We start from the raw sequence: 19,870 nt of genomic DNA on the forward strand, positions 1-19,870 counted from the left end.
TTCATCTAGATACTGAAATTCTTTAGTGAATTATTAATTACTACCAAAATACAATTCTGGTTTTAATATTTTCCTCTCCCAATTAGTTCACACAAAACGCTTGCTAAAGGGCCACAGAGGAAAACGGCTGTATTTTTCTCAGAGTAAGTATGTTTTACTCCTCTGTGTATTTCTTGAACATGGAGAAATTAAAGAACTATAATCTGATCTTTGCGCTACTTTTGTTCTGAGTTGTTCTTCTTAACCAAAAGATTACTTAATGGGGGGGATGGGGAGGAGCATTATGGTGGAATGTATTTCCTTTGGTTTTTGCATCAGACTTCTGTGACTTGTCTTTCATGTCAGTTGAGGGAGAATTTGACCAACTATCCCTATATCTCAGTTTACTGCCACTAGAAAAGCCATCCTTCTTCTCTTTTTACAAACTTCTCAGAAATAGACAGAATTGTTAACCTAATCAAAATCCCATTCTCACAGAGATAATCAATAGTGGAAATGCTTGGGAGAGAGAATTCTTCCTTGTAAACCCTTCGATAAAGAACTGTCAATATGAAGCCTATGAAGCCGATCACAGTAAAGTACAAAACAAGCACGAAATACAATGATGGATAATTCCTGGATTAAGCGTTTTTATGCTTCTGATATTAATTTTTCTCTTTGCAGCAGACCTCCGTAGCATCATATAATTCAATGAAGTGTAAAAGTGAGGCCTCAAAATAAGAAAAAAAAAATTAAACAAGAAATATGCTATCTTGAGACAACGTATACACATGTAAAACTTGGCATTTCCTCTCACAGATACACTGCCTATTCATCTGTAACCTTGATTCCTGATAATTTAGTCTTAACTGAAAAGGTCCATGGTCATCATCAACTTCAGAATCCAGGTGGGTGAAATCCTGGCTCTCTTGTAATCAGACAGAGACTTACTAATTTCTAGAGCACCAGAAAACTGAGAACAATGCAGTTATGGTCATATATAGGACTACTTTTGCTAAAGGAAAATGGTAAGATAAGTTCCTCAGTTTCTTTTACACCTCAGGTGATTTCACTGTATCCCTGCCCAGAGATAAGAAATAACAGATCTCCCAAGGAAGCAGATCTTAGGCTTTAAGGCCACCAGTGAGTTCTGCAGTACAGAGTTTACTTGACTGCTATAGGCAAATTGCACCACCACCTGTGCCACTCTTCCATTAAACAGTGCAGAGGGGAAAAAAAAAAAAAAAAAAACAACAAACTACCCACTCTTTTAAGATACATATGTGATTTTATCTATACACAACATTGCAACTGTTTCAAAAGTAGATGACTTAAGTTATATTTCCACATCGACATTCAGACACCATCCTAACTTTCATAACTATTTAGCATTCAGAACTGCTACTGAGGTCTGAAGCAAGTGTACTCAAATACTAATTTTGTGCATCATTCAGGAGCCAGATGATCAAAAATAAAATTACATTACTTCAAAATCCTAGCTCTTCCTCCTGTTTCTTCTAATATACAACACAAGATTAAAAATTCTGTATGCAGAATGAAGTACCACTGCTTCTGAGACATTTTACTCTACACAGGCACAGTAATTCACAGCCCATCAGTCATACCTGCTTGTATGGTCTACTTTTATTGAGATTTTATCTTTATAAGACTGTCAGTTCTATGGAAAGCAAAAGAAAAAGGAATTTGGATTCCTCCAGTGAATCTGAACTTCATTAAACAAATCAGAACATTTGTTATTTCCTATTGAAAAATAAAATTGTCAAACAATGTCTCTTTTAAAATGAAAGTAAATAAACCCAGCTAGAAGACTACACTTTCATTTTTCAGAAAGGAGTAACTAAAAATATAAACAGGAACCAGGCTCAGTGAGAGGAAAGGAAAGGAATTTTTGTGCTTTTTTGCAGAGCTTTTCAAAATCAGGTGGCTGATTTATTCCTGCGAGTTAATGTTCTATTTTTGTAACATGTTAATGGCTGGGGAGAGCAGTGCTCCAGCTACTGTGCTTTCCTTAGTTTTATTTGTTTTCTCCTAGCACCACTGCTGGTTTCTCCTGGTCCTGCCTTCTCTTCCAAACCTATCCTGCTACACAGCAAGGGCTAATGAACAAGGCATACCAAAGGAGAGCTAGACTGGTTCCAGCTAGAGAAGTCCCAGAGCTACTGTAAGCCACACACATCTTAACAGCCCTCTTCAGCCATTATGGGGTGCAGAAACCTCACACTTTGTTTCTCCCCCACTTCCTAATCCCCAGCCTGTCCTCTCTCCTTGATAATCGTAATACTCCTCAATCTCTATATTATCAATAGTTACTAATACTAAAATTCATCAGTACTGGCAATCCATCAAGCAATGTACTGCTTACTTCAAGAAGACTTTTAGAATGCACTTTTACTACACTATTGCTCCTTATATTACGTCAGAATTAAATAAATTAGCAAAAAGATACTCGGCAATGAAAGATGTTTTATAAGCTGTAACTAATCTTCTTCGCTTGATAATATTTCATTTTACATTTCAAAAGGAAGACAGGATTCTTTCACCAGAGAATTCTGGATGAGGTGCTTTTGCAGGTCTGACAACTTTATCAAACTACACGCTCAAGAAGTCACAGTTTGCAGGAAGAAACAACAATTTAAAAGCCAATGCTGTAGCTTTCAAATAGTTAACATACTAAGACAGCAAATATAGCAAATATGTTAGGAGAAACCTACTGACACATACCCCACGTATGAATGTTACAGGCTTCAGAATCAATAGACCTTGAAAGTGTTGGCACTTCTGAAAATCTGTGCATAGATTGGATTACATAAGCATTGCTCTTTCCAAAAGATAGCTTGGGACTGAATAAAACTGAAAGTGGGTATTTTAGTATGCATTGTTTCCTCTTTATCACCTTCTTGTTGCCTTCAGCTCTTTGCAGATGCTTCTGCACTATTGCCCACTGCCTTCAAGGACCTGCAACCTCCTTATCTCTTCTGAAGCAGCAGCAGCAGCCATGAAGACTTAAGTATTATTTCTCTCCTTTGGTTGCTTTCCTCTAAAATGCTCAACACTTGCTCTTTTCCACACTACTTTTTGTGCATTCCCATCCCTGAATAAAAATTCTGTATCACAATAAACAAACATAGAATCATAGAATTTCTTGGGTTGCAAGTGACCACTAAAGTTCATCTAGTCCCACCCCCCTATAGTAGGCAGGGACATCTCACACTAGAACAGATCACTCAGAGCCCTGTCAAGCCTGACCTTGAATGTGTCCAGGGATGGAGCCCCCACCACCTCTCTAGGCAACCTGTTCCAGTGATCCACCCTCATATTAAGTAACTTTTTCCTCATTTCCAACTTAAATCTACCCTTCCTTAGCTTCAAACCATTACCCCTTGTCCTATCACTACATGCCCTAGTGAACAAGTCTTCCCCAGACTTCTTATAGGCTCCTTTCAGGTATTGGAAGGTCACTATAAGGCCCACCCGGAGTCTTCTTCAGGCTGAACAATCCCTACTCCCTCAACCTGTCTTCACAAAAGAAGTTCTCCAGCCCTCTGATCATTAATCTCACTCTTAGTTCTTGAATGAGTGTATCTGCTTCAAAGAGCCTTGGTTTCTGAGAGGGCTAAATCTTGTTGCAAGCAGTGAACTAAAGTATTAGCTTGCATTTTAAGACAAATCTCAGAAACAACATGGGTATCTGATTCCTAAAATACAACTACACGAGAAAAGAAAGGCAAATGTAAGACTGTGCATTTGAATTACATAAGGCAAGATACACAGCTGACAATTCTCGGAGGGGACTGGGTGGAGAAAGAAGCCGAGAAAACTCCCAAGAATAGAAACAGAGTAGGAAGTCACAGAGAAAGTCAGGATAAGATCTGAATGCAATCCTAAAAAGAACCTAAAAGGAGCTTCTAGGTTAAATGTGGTAATAAAGGCCCCTAAAATTGATGAAAAATATGTGCCCTAAATATCAAGTTTGTAATTTAAATAATTGTGACATGCAAAGTCTCCATGAAAAATATAGACTATGTTGTAAAATTAATAAAAAATGTAAAAACATTATAGTTGTGAAGCATAAAGAATGTTGTGACAATCTTAACAATGCCACAGTGCAAGATGGTGAACTTGGTGAGCAAAGAAAAAAATGGCCAGTAAATTCTGAGGTATCAACAAAAATCTTGATATAAGAAAGACATTATTTTATAGTGAGAACAATCATTAACTGGAACAATCTCCCTAGGAAAGTGGTAGAGTCTCCATCACTGGAGGTTTTCAAGACACAAGTAGACAGGGCAACAGATAATCTCATCCAGGCTCCCTTTCCTGTGAAAAGATGGACCAGATGATGTTTCAAGGTCCCTTCCAACCTGAGCTGTTCTGTGACTCTAAATGGGACCTTCATAGCAGCTGAAGGGCTGTTGAGCCATTCTCTTGAATATCTGCAGTGGCCTAAAAGATCCTAAGTGTTATCTAAGAAGAAAGCTCAGTCTCACGTTTGCTCTGCAGTTGCACTTTATTATACCTTCCTTCCTGTCACAGCTTTCTTTCCAACACTGTTGTAAGGATTTAATATTCAACTTATCTAGGACAAACCTATTTGCTTTCACTGTTCAGGTTCTGTAAGGTATAAGGGGCAAAACTGGGAGGTTGCAAACAGCAGTAACTCCCCAGAATATGGACATAAATTGGTAGGCAATTTCCAAGGTCCTAAGATCCAATACCTATTTGGGAATCTCAGGAACCGGAGTGTGCCTCTTACCAACTCACAGGAATGTGAGGATTTTGATCAACGGGTGTCAGGATGCAAGGAGACACTTCCTACAGAAAGGAGCAGGCAGCAGGGACACAGCCTGCCACACCCTTCTGGGCACTCCTACTGTCCCAAGGGCAGGAGCACCATCTGAGCAGGGATCAGAGCTTGGCCAGAGTCCACCTTTGTCCTAGGAAACAGTGTAGTACATTCTCCAGATTAAATAAGTAGGCACCAAATATACCTCTCATCAATTTGTCATCTGAACAGATGCAATAGGTCAAATGTCTATTACCCTCTTGAATACAAAGAATGAAAATGTAGTAATTTTTTTCTGCATAGTTTATCCCAGTCTTTGGGGCCAGTGCAGAAGGAGAGAAGAAGCATGCTATGCTAGCCCCTGTGCCCTGTTGCCTCCTCGCCAGGTATGGCTTTAGCACAGGAACTGCACTTCTCAAGCCATTTTAACAGCTCTGCAGGAAGACCTTGCAGGAGGGACTGCTGAGCCCTCCATCCGAATGTTACTCAAGGACGAGGAGTCTGGCCTTAGAGAGCTGATACAAAATAAATTACAGAAGCAGTATAGCAAAACTGCAAGGTTTTTTTCATTCATTTTTCTCTTATTGCATCACTAAACCACACACTGCTCACCAGATTTGCTAGCTCATGTAGTGGGACTGTACATCTACTAAGACACGAGCCAGCCAGTTAGTATGTTTTGGTTCTCTGTGTGGTTCTAGTGCAAATTAACCTTTAATCAATGTGTAGAGACACTGGCACATGGAAAAGATCACTCATGTAGATTAACTTTTTAGCACGAGAAGATTTACTGGCTGGAGATTGGCTGTATTCAACTTAAAACAGCAAGTAAAGCTGTAACTTCAGATATGATGCATATAAATTCCAAAATAACCAAGGTATCACTGCAGTTCACTCAGAAGACATTTCCCAAGTCACTTCTTAATCTGGGTGGAAATTAGGAAGTCCTGTTGCATGAGATTGAGTGTTGTGCAATGCCTTCTCCTGCTGCAGACCATTACCCTTTATTACTGAGTCCAAATAGCATATAACAGATGTTTCAAAACCAAACATCCTTCAGACATACCTTTTCTGCTCTATATTTCATCACTCCACATCAAGCAATTGCCTTATCAAACATTAGGTCTAGTTGTCCTTTATTTTGTTCCTTACATAAATATAGTACTTTCCTTTATCCCTCCATGGATTCAGGTATTTTAAATTTCTCTTCAATTTTTCTGAAATGGTCACATTGTCCTACATGTTCATAGAATCATAGAATCATAGAATCTTAGGGGTTGGAAGGGACCTCGAAAGATCATCTAGTCCAACCCCCCCTGCTAGAGCAGGGTCACCTAGAGCACATCACACAAGAACGCATCCAGGTGGGTTTTGAATGTCTCCAGTGAAGGAGACTCCACAACCTCCCTGGGCAGCCTGTTCCAGTGCTCTGTCACTCTCACAGTAAAAAAATTTTTCGTATATTCACCTTGAACCTCCTATGCTCCAATTTCCACCCATTACCCCTTGTCCTATCACTGGTCATCACTGAGAAAAGCCTAACTCCATCTCCCTGACACTCACCCCTTACGTATTTGTAAACATTAATGAGGTCACCCCTCAGTCTCCTTTTCTCCAAGCTAAAGAGACCCAGCTCCCTCAGCCTCTCCTCATAAGGGAGATGTTCTACTCCCTTAATCATCTTTGTAGCTCTGCGCTGGACTCTCTCAAGCAGATCCCTGTCCTTCTTGAACTGAGGGGCCCAGAACTGGACACAATACTCCAGATGCGGCCTCACCAATGCAGAATAAAGAGGTAGGAGAACCTCTCTTGACCTACTAACCACACCCTTTCTAATACACCCCAGGATGCCGTTGGCCTTCTTGGCCACAAGGGCACATTGCTGGCTCATGGTCATCCTCCTGTCTACCAGGATTCCCAGGTCCCTTTCTCCTACACTGCTCTCCAGCAGGTCAGCCCCCAACCTGTACTGGTGCATGGTGTTTTTCTTCCCCAAATGCAGAACTCTACACTTGCCCTTGTTGAACTTCATCATGTTTCTCCCCGCCCAACTCTCCAGCCTGTCTAAGTCCCTCTGAATGGCAGCACAGCCTTCTGGTGTGTCAGCCACCCCTCCCAGCTTAGTGTCATCAGCAAACTTGCTGAGGGTACATTCTATACCCTCATCCAGGTCGTTGATGAAGATGTTGAACAACACCGGTCCCAGTACCCAGTTCATTCATTATTTTGATTTTTTTATTTTTATCATTTGCTTATATGCTCATTTTCAGTGCCATTGTAATTTCCACATAACCATTTGACTGTAACAACTTTTTGTCCAGTACCTCTTTCATTTCCATGCAAAAGTCCTGTTGGGACATCTAGAATGACAGCCTTGAAAAATTCTAGATGTCGGTAATATTTTGCTGTACTGCATGTAAAGGCATTAATCATTGTGTAAAGATAGTTATGCAGCAAAGGCAGATGTGGATGATCTCAACAGCATGAGAAGATCCTTTGGCTAGAAGCTAGCTGCGTTCATACCACTAATCACAATCGATTTAGACATATCTTGATACCTGTGAATTTTCAAGTATTTTTTTTTCCTTCAGTTTTCTGTAGATTTTCACCTTCTGCAGAATGGAGTCTGTGGCCACCTCACTGCCGCCAGAACAGCTCATTATCAAAGCAGCTTCTCCTGCTTATCCCTTTTCCCAGCCTGACTTTGCTCCTGGAAGAAAACAAACTTCCCACTATCTATCTGACCCTTGAAGAACAGTTCAACAATCCTTGCTGGAAGGAACTCACTGAGCAGGAGGACCATCCTCTATGCCATGCCTGGCTGGAAGGAAAAAAGCATTCCCAGGAAGTGTCGATGTGGTGTTACCGCACTGCTCCCTGGGCATTTGTCCCACTGTTTCTCATTGTTGGAAGAGGATACTGAACTTCACTGGCCCCAAATGCATGTGGTTTAAGCTACACAAATGTTTTATTTCCCTTATTACATTTTTCCTATAAACTTTTATCATGCCTTCCTCCACACGGTCCTTGTGAGCAGCCATCTCACACGCCGCTCTGTGTACCTGTAACGTCACACTGCTGAAAGACGCTCTTCAAGTTTTTTCTGTAGTAAAAAAACTCCCATCTATTTATTTTCGTATCCCCTCCTCTTGCCCACCTTCCTTCTCCACGTCGGATCTCCTGCAGGGTAGATCAGTCCACACAAGCTACCTGCCCGGTCCCTGCTGCTGGGACCAAGCGCAGCTGCCAGCCTCCCTCCCAGCACACGGCGCAGCGCTCCAGACCCACTAACCCGCACCGGGCATGCGGAAACCTGACGATGTTTAGCTCTCTCTGCCCACGTTTCCAGCGACCTCACTCGAATGACTCATTCCGCTACCAGAACAGGAGACGGGAACCCCCGCTGTCTGACCCGAACCCGCCCGGAGGGGCCGTGCCGCCCTGCCCTGCCCTGCCCTGCCCTGCCCTGCCCTCCCCATCCCCCCGCGCCCTCTGACGCCCCGCTCCGCCGCGGGCTGAAGCCCACCCCGCCCTCCCCCAGCACGGGCACCACCCGGGCCGCCCCCCGCGGACGCGGACGCGCAGGGCCCGCCCCACGCCCCGCCCGCCCCGCGCACATGCGCAGAGGCGCCGCCTGCCCCGCGAGCCGCGCCGCGCGCGGGGGGGACACGCCCTTCCTGCCTGGGAGGGAGGAGACGGGGGCGGCGGCCGCAGCCGGACGGGAAGATGGCGGACCTGGAGGAGCAGCTGTCCGATGAGGAGAAGGTGGGGGGGGGGGGGGGTGCTGCGCCAGGCCGGGCTGCCCGCTTGTCCCCCGGGCGGGTGAGCCGGGAGGTCGCGGGGCCAGATCCGCTCTCGCTCCGTGGTTCGTGTTTTTTTTCCGCCGCCCTGCGCCCAGGCCTGTCAGCCAGGGGGGCGGGAGGAGGGTCTGCAGGGAAGCAGTGGGGAGGCCTGGCCTGGCCGCCGCGCCGGCCCCGGCGCATCTCCCGCCGCTCCTTGTACGGTGCGGGCCTGGAGGGAGGCGGGGCCCGGTGTCAGGTGGAGGCGGCGGCCGCTTTGCCGGCTCCCCGGGGCGGCGGGCACGACCTCTGCCTGCCGCTGCCTCCGCCCGCTGTGGTGAGGGGAACGGTGAGGGGAGAGGCAGGAGGGACTCGGAGGGACTCTCCCCTCCCCTTCCCCCACCTCCACTTCCCGTTTCCGAGGCCTCTGGTCCGTGCCAGCCGGCTGCTCCGGTGCACCGGCTCTGCCTTCCCGGAGAGGGCTCTGTGCCGTGGCCCCGGCCCCAGAACAGCCTTGGCCATCGCCTCCCCCCTCACCGCCCCGCAGGCTGCGGGAGGAGGTGGGATACGGGAGCTTTAGGGGGTGGGGGGATGGCGGTGTAGGGATGAGGCAGGCTGTTTTACTTCCTATTAGGAGGCAGTAATTGGGGAAGTGTAAGGCCAAGAAGCAGGGGGTCTGCGTTAACGAGATGTGTGTGTAATCTCTTTTTATAGCAGCTGGAAACTTCTTAGATTTAAAACAGGTTTTTCTAGAAAAATCTGACTAGGAGCAGGGTGTCTTATAAGTCCTCAGTAATCAGTGCTTCTTGTCTTTTTCTGTTGGACCTAGCTCCATGGCAGCTGCCTGTTTGAGAGCTAGGGTGTGGTGATTTGTGTACATGGTGCTGCTGATGTCTTTATGTAACGCACAGTATTACACATTTTCGTCTTCAGAAACGTAGGTTTTCATGACAGTGAAAGCTGAGGTGACTTAAATGTGGAAAACATCAGTAAATGACGTTTCAGACTTCTCTGAAGTTAGAAGGATGTCTAAAATGCCTAAGAAGTTACAATAAGGCAGATTTTCTGCATATTTGAGGATAACAGAACCACGTTTCAGAACTGGAGATGCACTAAAAGGCCAAGAGATGCACAGCACCTGGATCTTGCTGTCTTCTTTCCCAAGAGGATTTAAGGCCATGCACTCCTCTACTTAAATCGCATTGAAGTGCCACCTCTTGGTACAAGTAGTAATGTAGTCAAAAAGTATATGTGGTGACCCATGATTCTTTTAGCCACTTATAGAAAACACAAGTAACTTTAACCAGTACATTGTTCCTAGAGGGTATGCTTGAAAATACTTAGACTACAAGTTATCCTGTCATCACTGAATGGATAATGTTAAAAGGGATCTCTGGAGGTCATTTTGCCCAACCCCCTAGCTCAAGCAGGGTCATCTAGAGCAGGCTGCCCAGGACTATGTGCAGATGGCTTTTGAAAATCTCCTGGAATGGAGACTCTGCAACCTCCCTGGGTAACCTGTGCCAGTGTTTGGTCACCCTTTTAGTAAAAAAGTATTTCCTTATGCTCAGATGGCACCTTTGGTGTTTCATTTTGTTTCCATTGCTGCTTCTCCTGTCGAATAACAGAAGATACAGTGACAGTGCTTTCATGACTAATGTGGGTTAATTTCTGAACTTTCTTCTATCTGTTAGTTCCAATTTTTCTTTTCCTCCAGAATGGGTGCAGACCTTCTAGGGACTCTTCCTGCCTCAGTGTAGGTGAATAGAATCAACACTCTTCCGTTGTAAATTTAAATTGATTCCTTTAGCCGCTTCAGGCCCATATAAAATTGATTGTCCCATATGAGTGGAATTTTCCAAGCCTGGCAGTATGTTTTATTGGCCAATAAAGCAAAGATGGAAAAGCAGGAAAATATCCATGCCTTAAGATTTTCATTCTGCTACACTTAAGTTGTGCTGTCACTTTACAATAAAATGTTACACCAAACATTCAGTTTTACTGAGCTAAAAAAAAAATCAGTTAGATAGCATTTGAAAAGCACACCCTTCTCATCTGTCCATTTGGGACTATAAATAAGTGTAGGAGTAGAGGCAGACAGACAAATACTCATTTTCACAGAGAATAAATCACATTGCTTTTGTATATTTTTCTCTCATGCTGCAGAACTTGTAGAAAGCTGACACAGATGATGGTGGTACAGTTTTGTAGGTAATTTCAAGGAGGGAAGAAGGTGAACAAAGTCGCAGAACTTTTTTTGTACCAGATTCCTAAATAATGCTGTAAAAGCATAAGTAAATAGGAGATCAAGTGATGCAGTAATGTGAGCTCTGAAAAGTCTTTGATTAGTGTCTTACTTTGTGTATAGTCAGTACATTTGTGTTAGAAAGGCAGTAAGCAATTCTGTTTGCAGTGGCTATGCCTTGCTGTTGCTATCTAGTAGTCAATTTAAGATGGCTGTATTTAGCTCTAACATAATCAGATTTAAAACTTGCAGTTTTTAGCATAATTGAGAATAGAGAAAGGGCATGAAATGGAATCGTGGCAAAACAGAGTTACAGTTCAGGTAAAGAAGCTTGAAAATCAAGGAAGGAGAAGAGCCAGTTCCTGGAAGGAATATGATTTCAATGTTCAAGACTACATATTGAAACTGGTTTTGAACTTAGTCTCATTCCTTAGATTCACATTTTAGCAGGAGATTTTTGAAGCTTGCGTATCTTTCATTGATGTGGTAGTAAGTGTGAGGATAAATTTGAAAAAGTTTTTTTAAAAATAATAAATTTGAGAACTACTAGTAGTAAATATGGTGTGTGCGATTTGTGAACATTCACAGCTCTGAAGCTGGGCCACTGCCATTTTAAGTTAGTGGCTTTAGCATCCAGTACCAGGAATCTTCCAGTGCTAAAATCAGCTTTTGTGAGACACAATGTTTTGTATTTGCTTTATTTACATAAATCACTGAAAGTTCAGAAGCTTTTAGATATGTGGAATAATGTAAGTTAATGTTTGTTTCAATCTATTAATAAAAATGGGGTGTGATAGGTGGAAATCTTGAAGCCCTGAACTCTTAAGGATAGCAACATGAAGTCATCACTTTTGTGCCCTTCCTGGGTAATGCATCCTCACTTCAGAAGTTTTGAATACAAACCCTTTGTTTATTTATCCAGCATATTTGAAGTAGTTCTGTTCAAGTCTACTAATAATTTCTTGCAGTTTAATTTTATTCCAGTTTCTCTAAAAACTGTTTTCTTGTCTGTGGCTATGTCAAACTAATAAGCATATATACAGTGTTTTTAGTGAGTATATTAGTGTGAATATAAAAGCTGCAATTTATCTACATTAATATAAGCAATGATTAGTGGAAGGTACTCATTCTACTGTAAAAGTTGATTTTACTAATGTAAATATTCATTAACAAACAACAGCTCAAATGCAAAGCAAGACTAAAACTATTTAAATAGTAAAACTAGTGTTATGTAGTCCATTTTTGGTGACTCGAAGGGATGTGTAGATTTTTTTTTTATTTTTTTTTTTTTAATGTGAATCCTGTTCTCTACAAAGCACAGGAGCTAAATAGCTGTGTTGATACCAAGATAAAGTGTGAGAAAATCAGGATGCCTTCAGGGAGGAAAGGGGAGAATCCTCCTACGAAGGATAACACACCAATTTTTTAATTGCAAAACTAGCTCTTGCGTTCTTTCAGGTGCTGAGCATATAGATATGGGAATCGTCAAACATTATTTTTTTAAAAAAAGGAGCCACACCTCTTTCAATATGGTTATATTTCTGTAGTTCCACTTGTTCAGGAAGGTGGGGTTTAACAGTAGGTCAGTTTGCTGTCATAAGAGCAGAACTTCTCTTCTGAGAAGGAAGCAGTCCTGTTTGTGAAAAAGAGCCAGCATTGCTTCCAGGTTTTTGCTGGTGCATTGTGTAACTTAGATTAGGTGTCAAAACCTACCATTTAATAAAGGTGGGCGTCTTACAGCAACAAACCTCTGCAGTTGTCTTGTTAGATTGTTTAAGGAAAACTTGTTTCTTTAGCCAGTGTTTTGAGGTAAAAACTTTATGCCAGTAACATGCATTCTCTCGTGTAACTTCATCTTTAAAATGTAATACACTGACAGCAGATCTCACTTTCGTATACAAGCCCACCTATGTGTGAGGTACTGGTGTTTCCTTTGATGCTAATATAAACCTTTTTCCTAAAACTGCTCTGGAAGCATTAGCAGAATTTTTTTTTACAAAGAGGTAACTAAAAAAATCTTTACATGTATTAGTGCAATTTGAAAGGATCTCCAATTCTGACTTTAAGAATTGCCCAGAATGGGAATTAGAGTTCATAGATTATTAGAACCATAAGTTGTTGGAGTAGACATAGGGTTTGAATAGACTTTTTGGGGTATAATTGCACTGTAGTCTATAAGGTAAACTTAAGGTAAAGTTTTGCAAGTGTTCTTAATGTTATTTCTTAGTAGTTTATCAACACATGCTTTGTTTTATATTTAAAAGTGCAGCTTTGCTAATGTGTCTAGCAAGAGGGCCTTGTGGACTCTCTGGCTCTTGTTTGTATTTAAATTCTGAATGAAACTGGAAATTCCATAGCAGGCTCCAATGAAAGGCTGAAAAATCTTTAGTACTTAAATGTGAAATAATTCAGTTACTGTTTAAGCATATCTTCTGTTTAATTTACTACATTATTTAAGCTGTAAAAGTTAGCGTTTTTCCACAAGTGAAATGTAGCCAAGTTGTGTGGTAGGAATTGCTTTTACAAAGGCAAGGTTACTCAACAGTTACACTTTGGTAACTTTTTACATGAATTCTTTAATAAGAATGAGGAATTTCTTAGTACATCTCAGACTGGCATGGAATTCTATATAGCTGTCCTTCCAAGATTAAGATACCACAGTGTGTTGTCTTGAGTTAGGGATTAATTTTATTTAAGGGTATCAATACCCTTGAGTTTGAAGGACAGAACATAAATTGTAACAACTTTGTTGTGAAATAACAGAAGTTACCAACACTGTCTGAAAAAAATGATCATACGCTGTATGTATAACTGCAAATAATAATTTATTTGTAGAGTCACGCAGGCTGGAAGAAACTTCTGGAGGTAACTCAAATGCTTCTTGGTCAAAGTGGGCCAACGTAGATCAGGTTGCTTAGGAACTTGCACTTTGAGTTTTGGCTGTGTCCAAGGATGGAGACTGCACAGCCTCTCTGGTGATGTGTTGTAATGTTTGACCTCACCCATGGTCAGAAATTTTTCCTAATATTCTGTTGTTGGAACTTGTGTCCAATGCTGCATGTCTTTGACTGTGCACCTCCATAGAAAACTATTATGCAAAGCAAAAGAGTCTGCATTTCTGACAAGTTAAAAAATAATTATCTGGGACTCGAGCATGATTATAAGTTAAACCTGTTATTCTAAATATAAGATCAGTGATTTCTAAAACTGCAGTTCATATTTTGTTATTAGTAGTTTGAATAGTTAGGTACTTTTTGTGGATTATGACTTTTATCGTGTCAAGGAGTATTTATAATGCAGTGACACCTCAGGAGCATCAGAAGCCCTGTTCTTGCTGTCTGTGCTCACAGAACTCTCGCGGAAGTTTGCTACCCAGGAAACCTCATAGTTTAAGTAGGTAAGAGAAACAAATTGAACCAAAAATAGAGAAGAGTAATAGAACAGATTATTAGCAGATCCAGTAATGAACCTAGAGGAAGTAATTTGTGATATAACAGGTAAGGTTCTATTGCCCACCAACACTGAGATCAACCTACAGTTCTGCTGTGAAATACCATCTTTGGTTCTTTTCAATTTTGGCAGCTGGAAAGGAGGAGGATAAGTATTTTAGCTACATTATTTAGTGAATCAGTGTGTTTTTCTTGGGCAGCACAGTATAATAGTTTCTGAAAGTAGGGTGTGAAGAAGTTTGAACTGCTCAGGCAGAAATGAAAGCAGATGACTCTTTTTAATCCTTGAGTTAAAGCTGAAATGCAAAATATTTTGAATACTTGCAAACTAAGAGGTAACTTTGAGAGAGAATTTCAAGATCCTGAGATACTGGAATTATGGGGGGGAATGTACAGTTAAGGTGACACCTTACTCTGTGACTTTTAATAAAGACATTTTTTGTATAGCAAGCTCTAATCTTTTTCCTTTTCTCTCCCTGCTATTATTGAATCCAGGCTTGATGTCCTTGGAGTAACTAATTATAAATAATGAACTTGGAGTAGTAGAAAGGATCACTTTAAAAATGTAGGCTTTGTAGTGGGAGAATGCTGTACAAATATGAACAAAGTGCTTTTTAGGTTATAGGATTTACCACTCTGTCATGGCTGAGAAGAAGGGGTCTAGTTGCTGCAGCTGAGGACCAGCACACTCGTTGGGCTGACAGAACATCTTGCTTCTGTATGTGGGAGATAATGCCATCATTTTTTTCCTTTGTGAAGTCTTAGTAATTTCTTACACTTTTTACTTCGAAAACAAAAGTTGATGCTTTTGCTTTTCACTAAATGTAAAATTGTACTATTTTTACAGTTTTCAATGAATGAATTTTGCAGGGAAATTCTGAGATATTTACATGCTTACTGTCATGTATCTGATCCATAAGCAAAGTAAGGGATTTTTCAGCTTCTAAAGGTTTTATTAATAAGATTTACTCAAAAAGTTACATCAGACCAATGACTGCATTAGACCTTTGTCAAATTGTGTGAGATACCTGTTTAGCAAAGGGAGTACTAGCCTTTAATGTGCTCCTCAAAACAGTATTTTGTTTCTTGAGTTGATTATATATGTTGGGGCTTGACTATAATGAAATAGGAAATACCAAAGAATTATAAAGTTTCAGATACTGACATTTTAAGGCACCCAATGTGTAATCGTTTGAGACTGGCACTTAATGGTGCTTTATTGAATACACCTCCTATTATTATTTTTTTTTTTACTGGTCTGTCTTTCTTTTTTTTGCTTTCGTTCTCAAAGCCCTTTGAAAGTTATTGAAAGCGGCTTTTGTCTAAGTTGTTAACCTGAGATGTTCTTAACCTTTTTTTCTTTTTCTTTTTTTTTCCTGGTTGCTCATATCACAAGATCTTATGTACGTATCTGGAAAAAGAACTGCTACATTAAAGATAAAAACTTGCAGTAAAGATGCTGCAGTTAGAATGTTCTGTATGGCAAATGTGGGACATGAAGCACTTTAGAATTACTTTTGCATGTGTGTGGTTTTCTTGGCTTGTTTGTTTTCAAGCCAACTCCTCAGAAGACAGAAAGAAGGAGAAAAATAACAATGTATTCTGCTGTCTGTATTATAATTACAGCAATTTTTTTAAATCCAGAGCTTTTTAGTAGTCGATGGTGATAGCTGAAGCTGAAGTTTCAGGTTGGTCTTGATCCTTGAATGTCTACAAACAAAACATACTTGTTTCACTAATTTGAGACCAGTACAGGTTTTTGCTATCTTTCTGAATTAAAATATGGGAAGTGTGTGATATAAAAAGATGTCCAATTAGATACAGTTAGAGGTAATTGAAGTAACTGCAAAACCACATGAGGGAAATTTATCTAGCTGCCTTTTTTTTTTTTTTTTCCCTAGTTAGATTTGTGTAGTATCCAAGTAACATACATGGCATTCATATTCCTCTTTGCTATCTGACTTGGAACAATGACTTTTAGAAGTCCTGTTTTAGGTTTGTTTTTTTAAATCCTTCATCTTAATATGATGTGGTGTGGAGAGAGATTTTTAAACTGGATACTTTTATAATATTTAGATACACTGTTGCAGAAAGGGCCTACAGTGAAACAATCAGCACCTTTCAAAATTGTTATTTTGTGAAAATAAATCTCATTATTTGAGTCACTTCCTTGGGTAGAAAGAATGCAGCTAGAATATCTCACGCTGTGTAAGGTTTACTTTTTGCACCACTTTTAAGTGCTGGTACTGTTACATACTCTTAAATACTTATGTATTAAAAATAATTGAGGAAAACACACATGCTACAGATGCAATGCAGCTTCAGACAGATGCTATGCAGCTTCAGGCATTACTATGAAGGAAATGTCTGTTCAGTCAAAGCCATAGGCATGGAATGTGCCCCTCCTTTCCTGTGCCACAGAACCTCATTTTTGCAGTGTTTTCTTCCTCAGCTCTCCCAGAAGCAAAAGTGAATTCAATACTAGAGTGCATTTTTCAGTTGAGCTTGGTAGGAAAAGAGTTGCAATGCTACTTTTTATATTCCTTCCCTCTCTACTAGAGTAACACTGTGCTCTATGTCTGTGTGAAATGGCACATGTTTCAGGATGCTTCTTCACTACCTGATGAAATTATACTCATGAGTATGGGTGAGGTTCTGTGAGAAGCTGAGAAGAAAGTTTGCTGCCAACATGGAGTTAAGTGCTTTTTCACATACATGTTTTCAGTGCTTTCCTGGCCATTTGAAGGCTTATTCGCCTCACTAAACTCTTAAGAGGCGAGAACCAAAAATTATTTTAAACTCTCTTAAGAAATTGATTGGTTATTTTTTAAACTTTTCTTTAGCTAGATCAATTTACTTCTCTGGATGCTCACATAAATAAATGAGCACTGGTGCTTAAAATAAGTTTGTAAAAATGGATCATGGGGCTTATTTGGGAGAAGGCAGGGAGGTTAGTCCTTTTTGTGGTGGCAGAAGCACAGTATTAGGTCAGTTTATGCCACTTTGAAAACACCTCCAGCTTTTTTTGAATTTTAAAATATGTATCATAATTGCTGGTTTAACATCCTGGGGGGGTATCTAACCAAAGAATTTAATGAACAATTAGAGCCAGTAATACGAAGTATCTACTTGGTCAAAGGAGAAGCCAGTTAGTTTTTGAGTTTGCAAACCCTTTTAAAAAAAGTATGTTGGTGTTTGCGGTACTGTCCTTAGACACTGTATCTTGCAAATGAGAACCTTAGACTGTGTTGCTTGGTGCACTACATGTGTCAATGCAAAGTAATTTTGACTGATAAAAGGTGTCATAGCACTTTTGTTCATTGGAAAGGAGCGCTGCATATTGAAAAATAATGGCTCAGCTGAACTGAAAGTTTTAATCAAACTCAGAAGCCAGTAAAATTAGACATTAGTCCAATATCACTCCAGATGGAACAAGCAGGATCCTGTGATTGTGTGTGTAAGTTACAGGGTCTTGAGAGATTTGGAGTTTACCTAGTCTGAATCAGCTTACATGTGTCATAATTTCTGTAACTACAAGTTAATTGTGAAACACTCCTGTAGCTACCTGTAAATAAAGTTCAGTGGATCAAGACCAAGCCATTTATTTAGTTGCTGCAGAAAGCCTCCCTGAACCAACAGGAACTACAGCAGAAGGCCTGCCTCTGGAAACAGGCCTCTCTGGACTCTTTACTATTCCTAAAGCAGAACCAAAGAGCTCCCTTCTCCTGCATGTGGTTTCTCATCTACTTTTTGCCAAATGTAGGTTCCTGTAAGTGGAATATTTGTTTTGTAAGGAAGCAAGGGTGCTCGCAGAAATCCAGAATATGAATGCACGATATACGATGTCTTTCTCCTGCTATACAACTTCTTATAATCACTGATAAAAGTGTTGGAAGCTCTTTCATGGTTTTTTTCCCTGTGATTGGCAAAGAAGTTGTCATTGAGTGGATGTGTATTATGGAGGTCTTATGTTACCTTCCCCCCCCCCGCTTTAATTTTTAATGCAGTTTTCACTTGAAAAGGACTTTTAATATCTGCTTCATTATTTCATTTTTATTGCTCTGGAACAGTAAACTTTAACCTTTTATGAGTGTAGAGGAAGGGTGGGTCTGTCTGCCACAAGGAGTTCGCAACTGAACTTGATATAATGGATGTGTAGGAAAGAGTAAGGGCAAAGTATGTGGTTTCACAGCTTCTTGCTTACCAGCACATTTTTCTGGCGCAGCATGGCTGTTGATTGAAGGACTGAACTGTCAGGGGTGCCTGGCAAATATAACTGTATTTCAGTTAAGTTAAAAAGAGGGAAAGAAAGAAGGGCAGGAGAGGGGGAGAGAAAAGCTAATGTAAATTTTAACATCTCATTTATCGTTAGGTGTACTCTAGTTGATTATCAGGAATGAACATATTTTAGCAGAGCTGACAGTGGCGTGGGGGAGCCCCTGCACTTCTGCGAGCTGTGGATTCATGACCATATATAGGCACACACAGCACTGAAGGTTGGGCTTTTTCAAGCAGTGTCAGTTCCGATGTGCCAGGAACAGGAAGAGTAGTTTGGGGACATTTGAAGTCACCATGTACAACTTCTTTAAAATAAACCTATGAATGTCTCAGACTGAAAAAGGTAAAGAATAAGGATTTCTCTGTGTATCTAATGGGTGTCATGCCTTGAGAGAAATCAGATTGTGAAATAAAAGCAATTCTGAAGTTTGTGTTTTCTTGCATGCTGCTCTGCAGACATTTAACTGAAAACAGTGACTGTAAAGCTGATCTTGGAAACTACATTGATAAAACACTGTCTTAAAATTCAGGTGGTGTTTTAAGTGTAATAAGTGGAGAAATTTCAGGTGTTTTCTTAGTCTTGGTTTTTGAGTTTTCTGAAGAAATACTGAACTGTAACCTAATTTGTCACTTGCTGATACATGTATAAGGTTTTTTTGTACTGTGTGTGAAGGTGTAGTTCTCTTGAATGGAAAAAGCTTTGTTATTTAGACTTCTAAAATGTTATATTGTTTCTGGTTTGACTTGTTCAAATCAGTGCTTATCAACTTTTAAAAGTCTCAATGTATTGAATAACCAGCATTATTTTCAACTATAGTGTATTTGATTGAAGTGTTTTATTAAACAGTTTTCAGAAAAAAATAACTTCCTAGCTCACTTGGACTATATTGCATTATTACTTTGTATTACAAGTAATGTGCCTCTTGCTGTATGTGCATTTTTTTTTTTTTTAGTTTACCCATAAACACCACATTTTTTATGGACTGTCCTTTTTTACAATGGTTTCCTCAAAGGACAGCTGAACCAGTTGCTTTTTACTGCCAAAAAGGGGAGATCTTAATCTCATTGAGGCCCATGAAAGTGTATTGCTTTATCCTTCAGTATCAGTCTGGTTTTGGAAAACAGAAATTTCTAGTAGACCATTTATTTCTGGAAAAACTCAATGGCAAGAAAGAAGCCTTAAAGCCTTTTCAGTTAGTTATGTAGTAAGTGAGACTACTGGATTTTATCTTTTGTATAGGCTTCTAGTACATATGAGTTGGGCAAATACGGCTTTTTCAGATACTCATCTCCACACATAAGTTAATTTGGTTTAACAGCTCAAGAAAAGTGGACT

At 40.4% G+C, this 19,870-nt stretch overlaps 1 protein-coding gene across 1 annotated transcript in view; it reads left to right on the top strand.

Moving 5' to 3' along the window:
• The first annotated feature begins 8,445 nt into the window (after nucleotides 1-8,445).
• CAPZA2 (capping actin protein of muscle Z-line subunit alpha 2) overlaps nucleotides 8,446-19,870 on the top strand; it is a 29,120-nt gene continuing 17,695 nt past the window's right edge. Inside the window, exon 1 of the mRNA XM_051630164.1 lies at nucleotides 8,446-8,548. Within this exon, the coding sequence (XP_051486124.1) occupies nucleotides 8,510-8,548 (39 nt within the window). The 5' untranslated portion in view covers nucleotides 8,446-8,509. The remainder of the gene's footprint in view (nucleotides 8,549-19,870) is intronic.

This window comes from Apus apus, chromosome 1 (genome assembly GCF_020740795.1).
Source record: "Apus apus isolate bApuApu2 chromosome 1, bApuApu2.pri.cur, whole genome shotgun sequence".
In the NCBI taxonomy this organism is placed as follows: Eukaryota; Metazoa; Chordata; class Aves; order Apodiformes; family Apodidae; genus Apus; species Apus apus.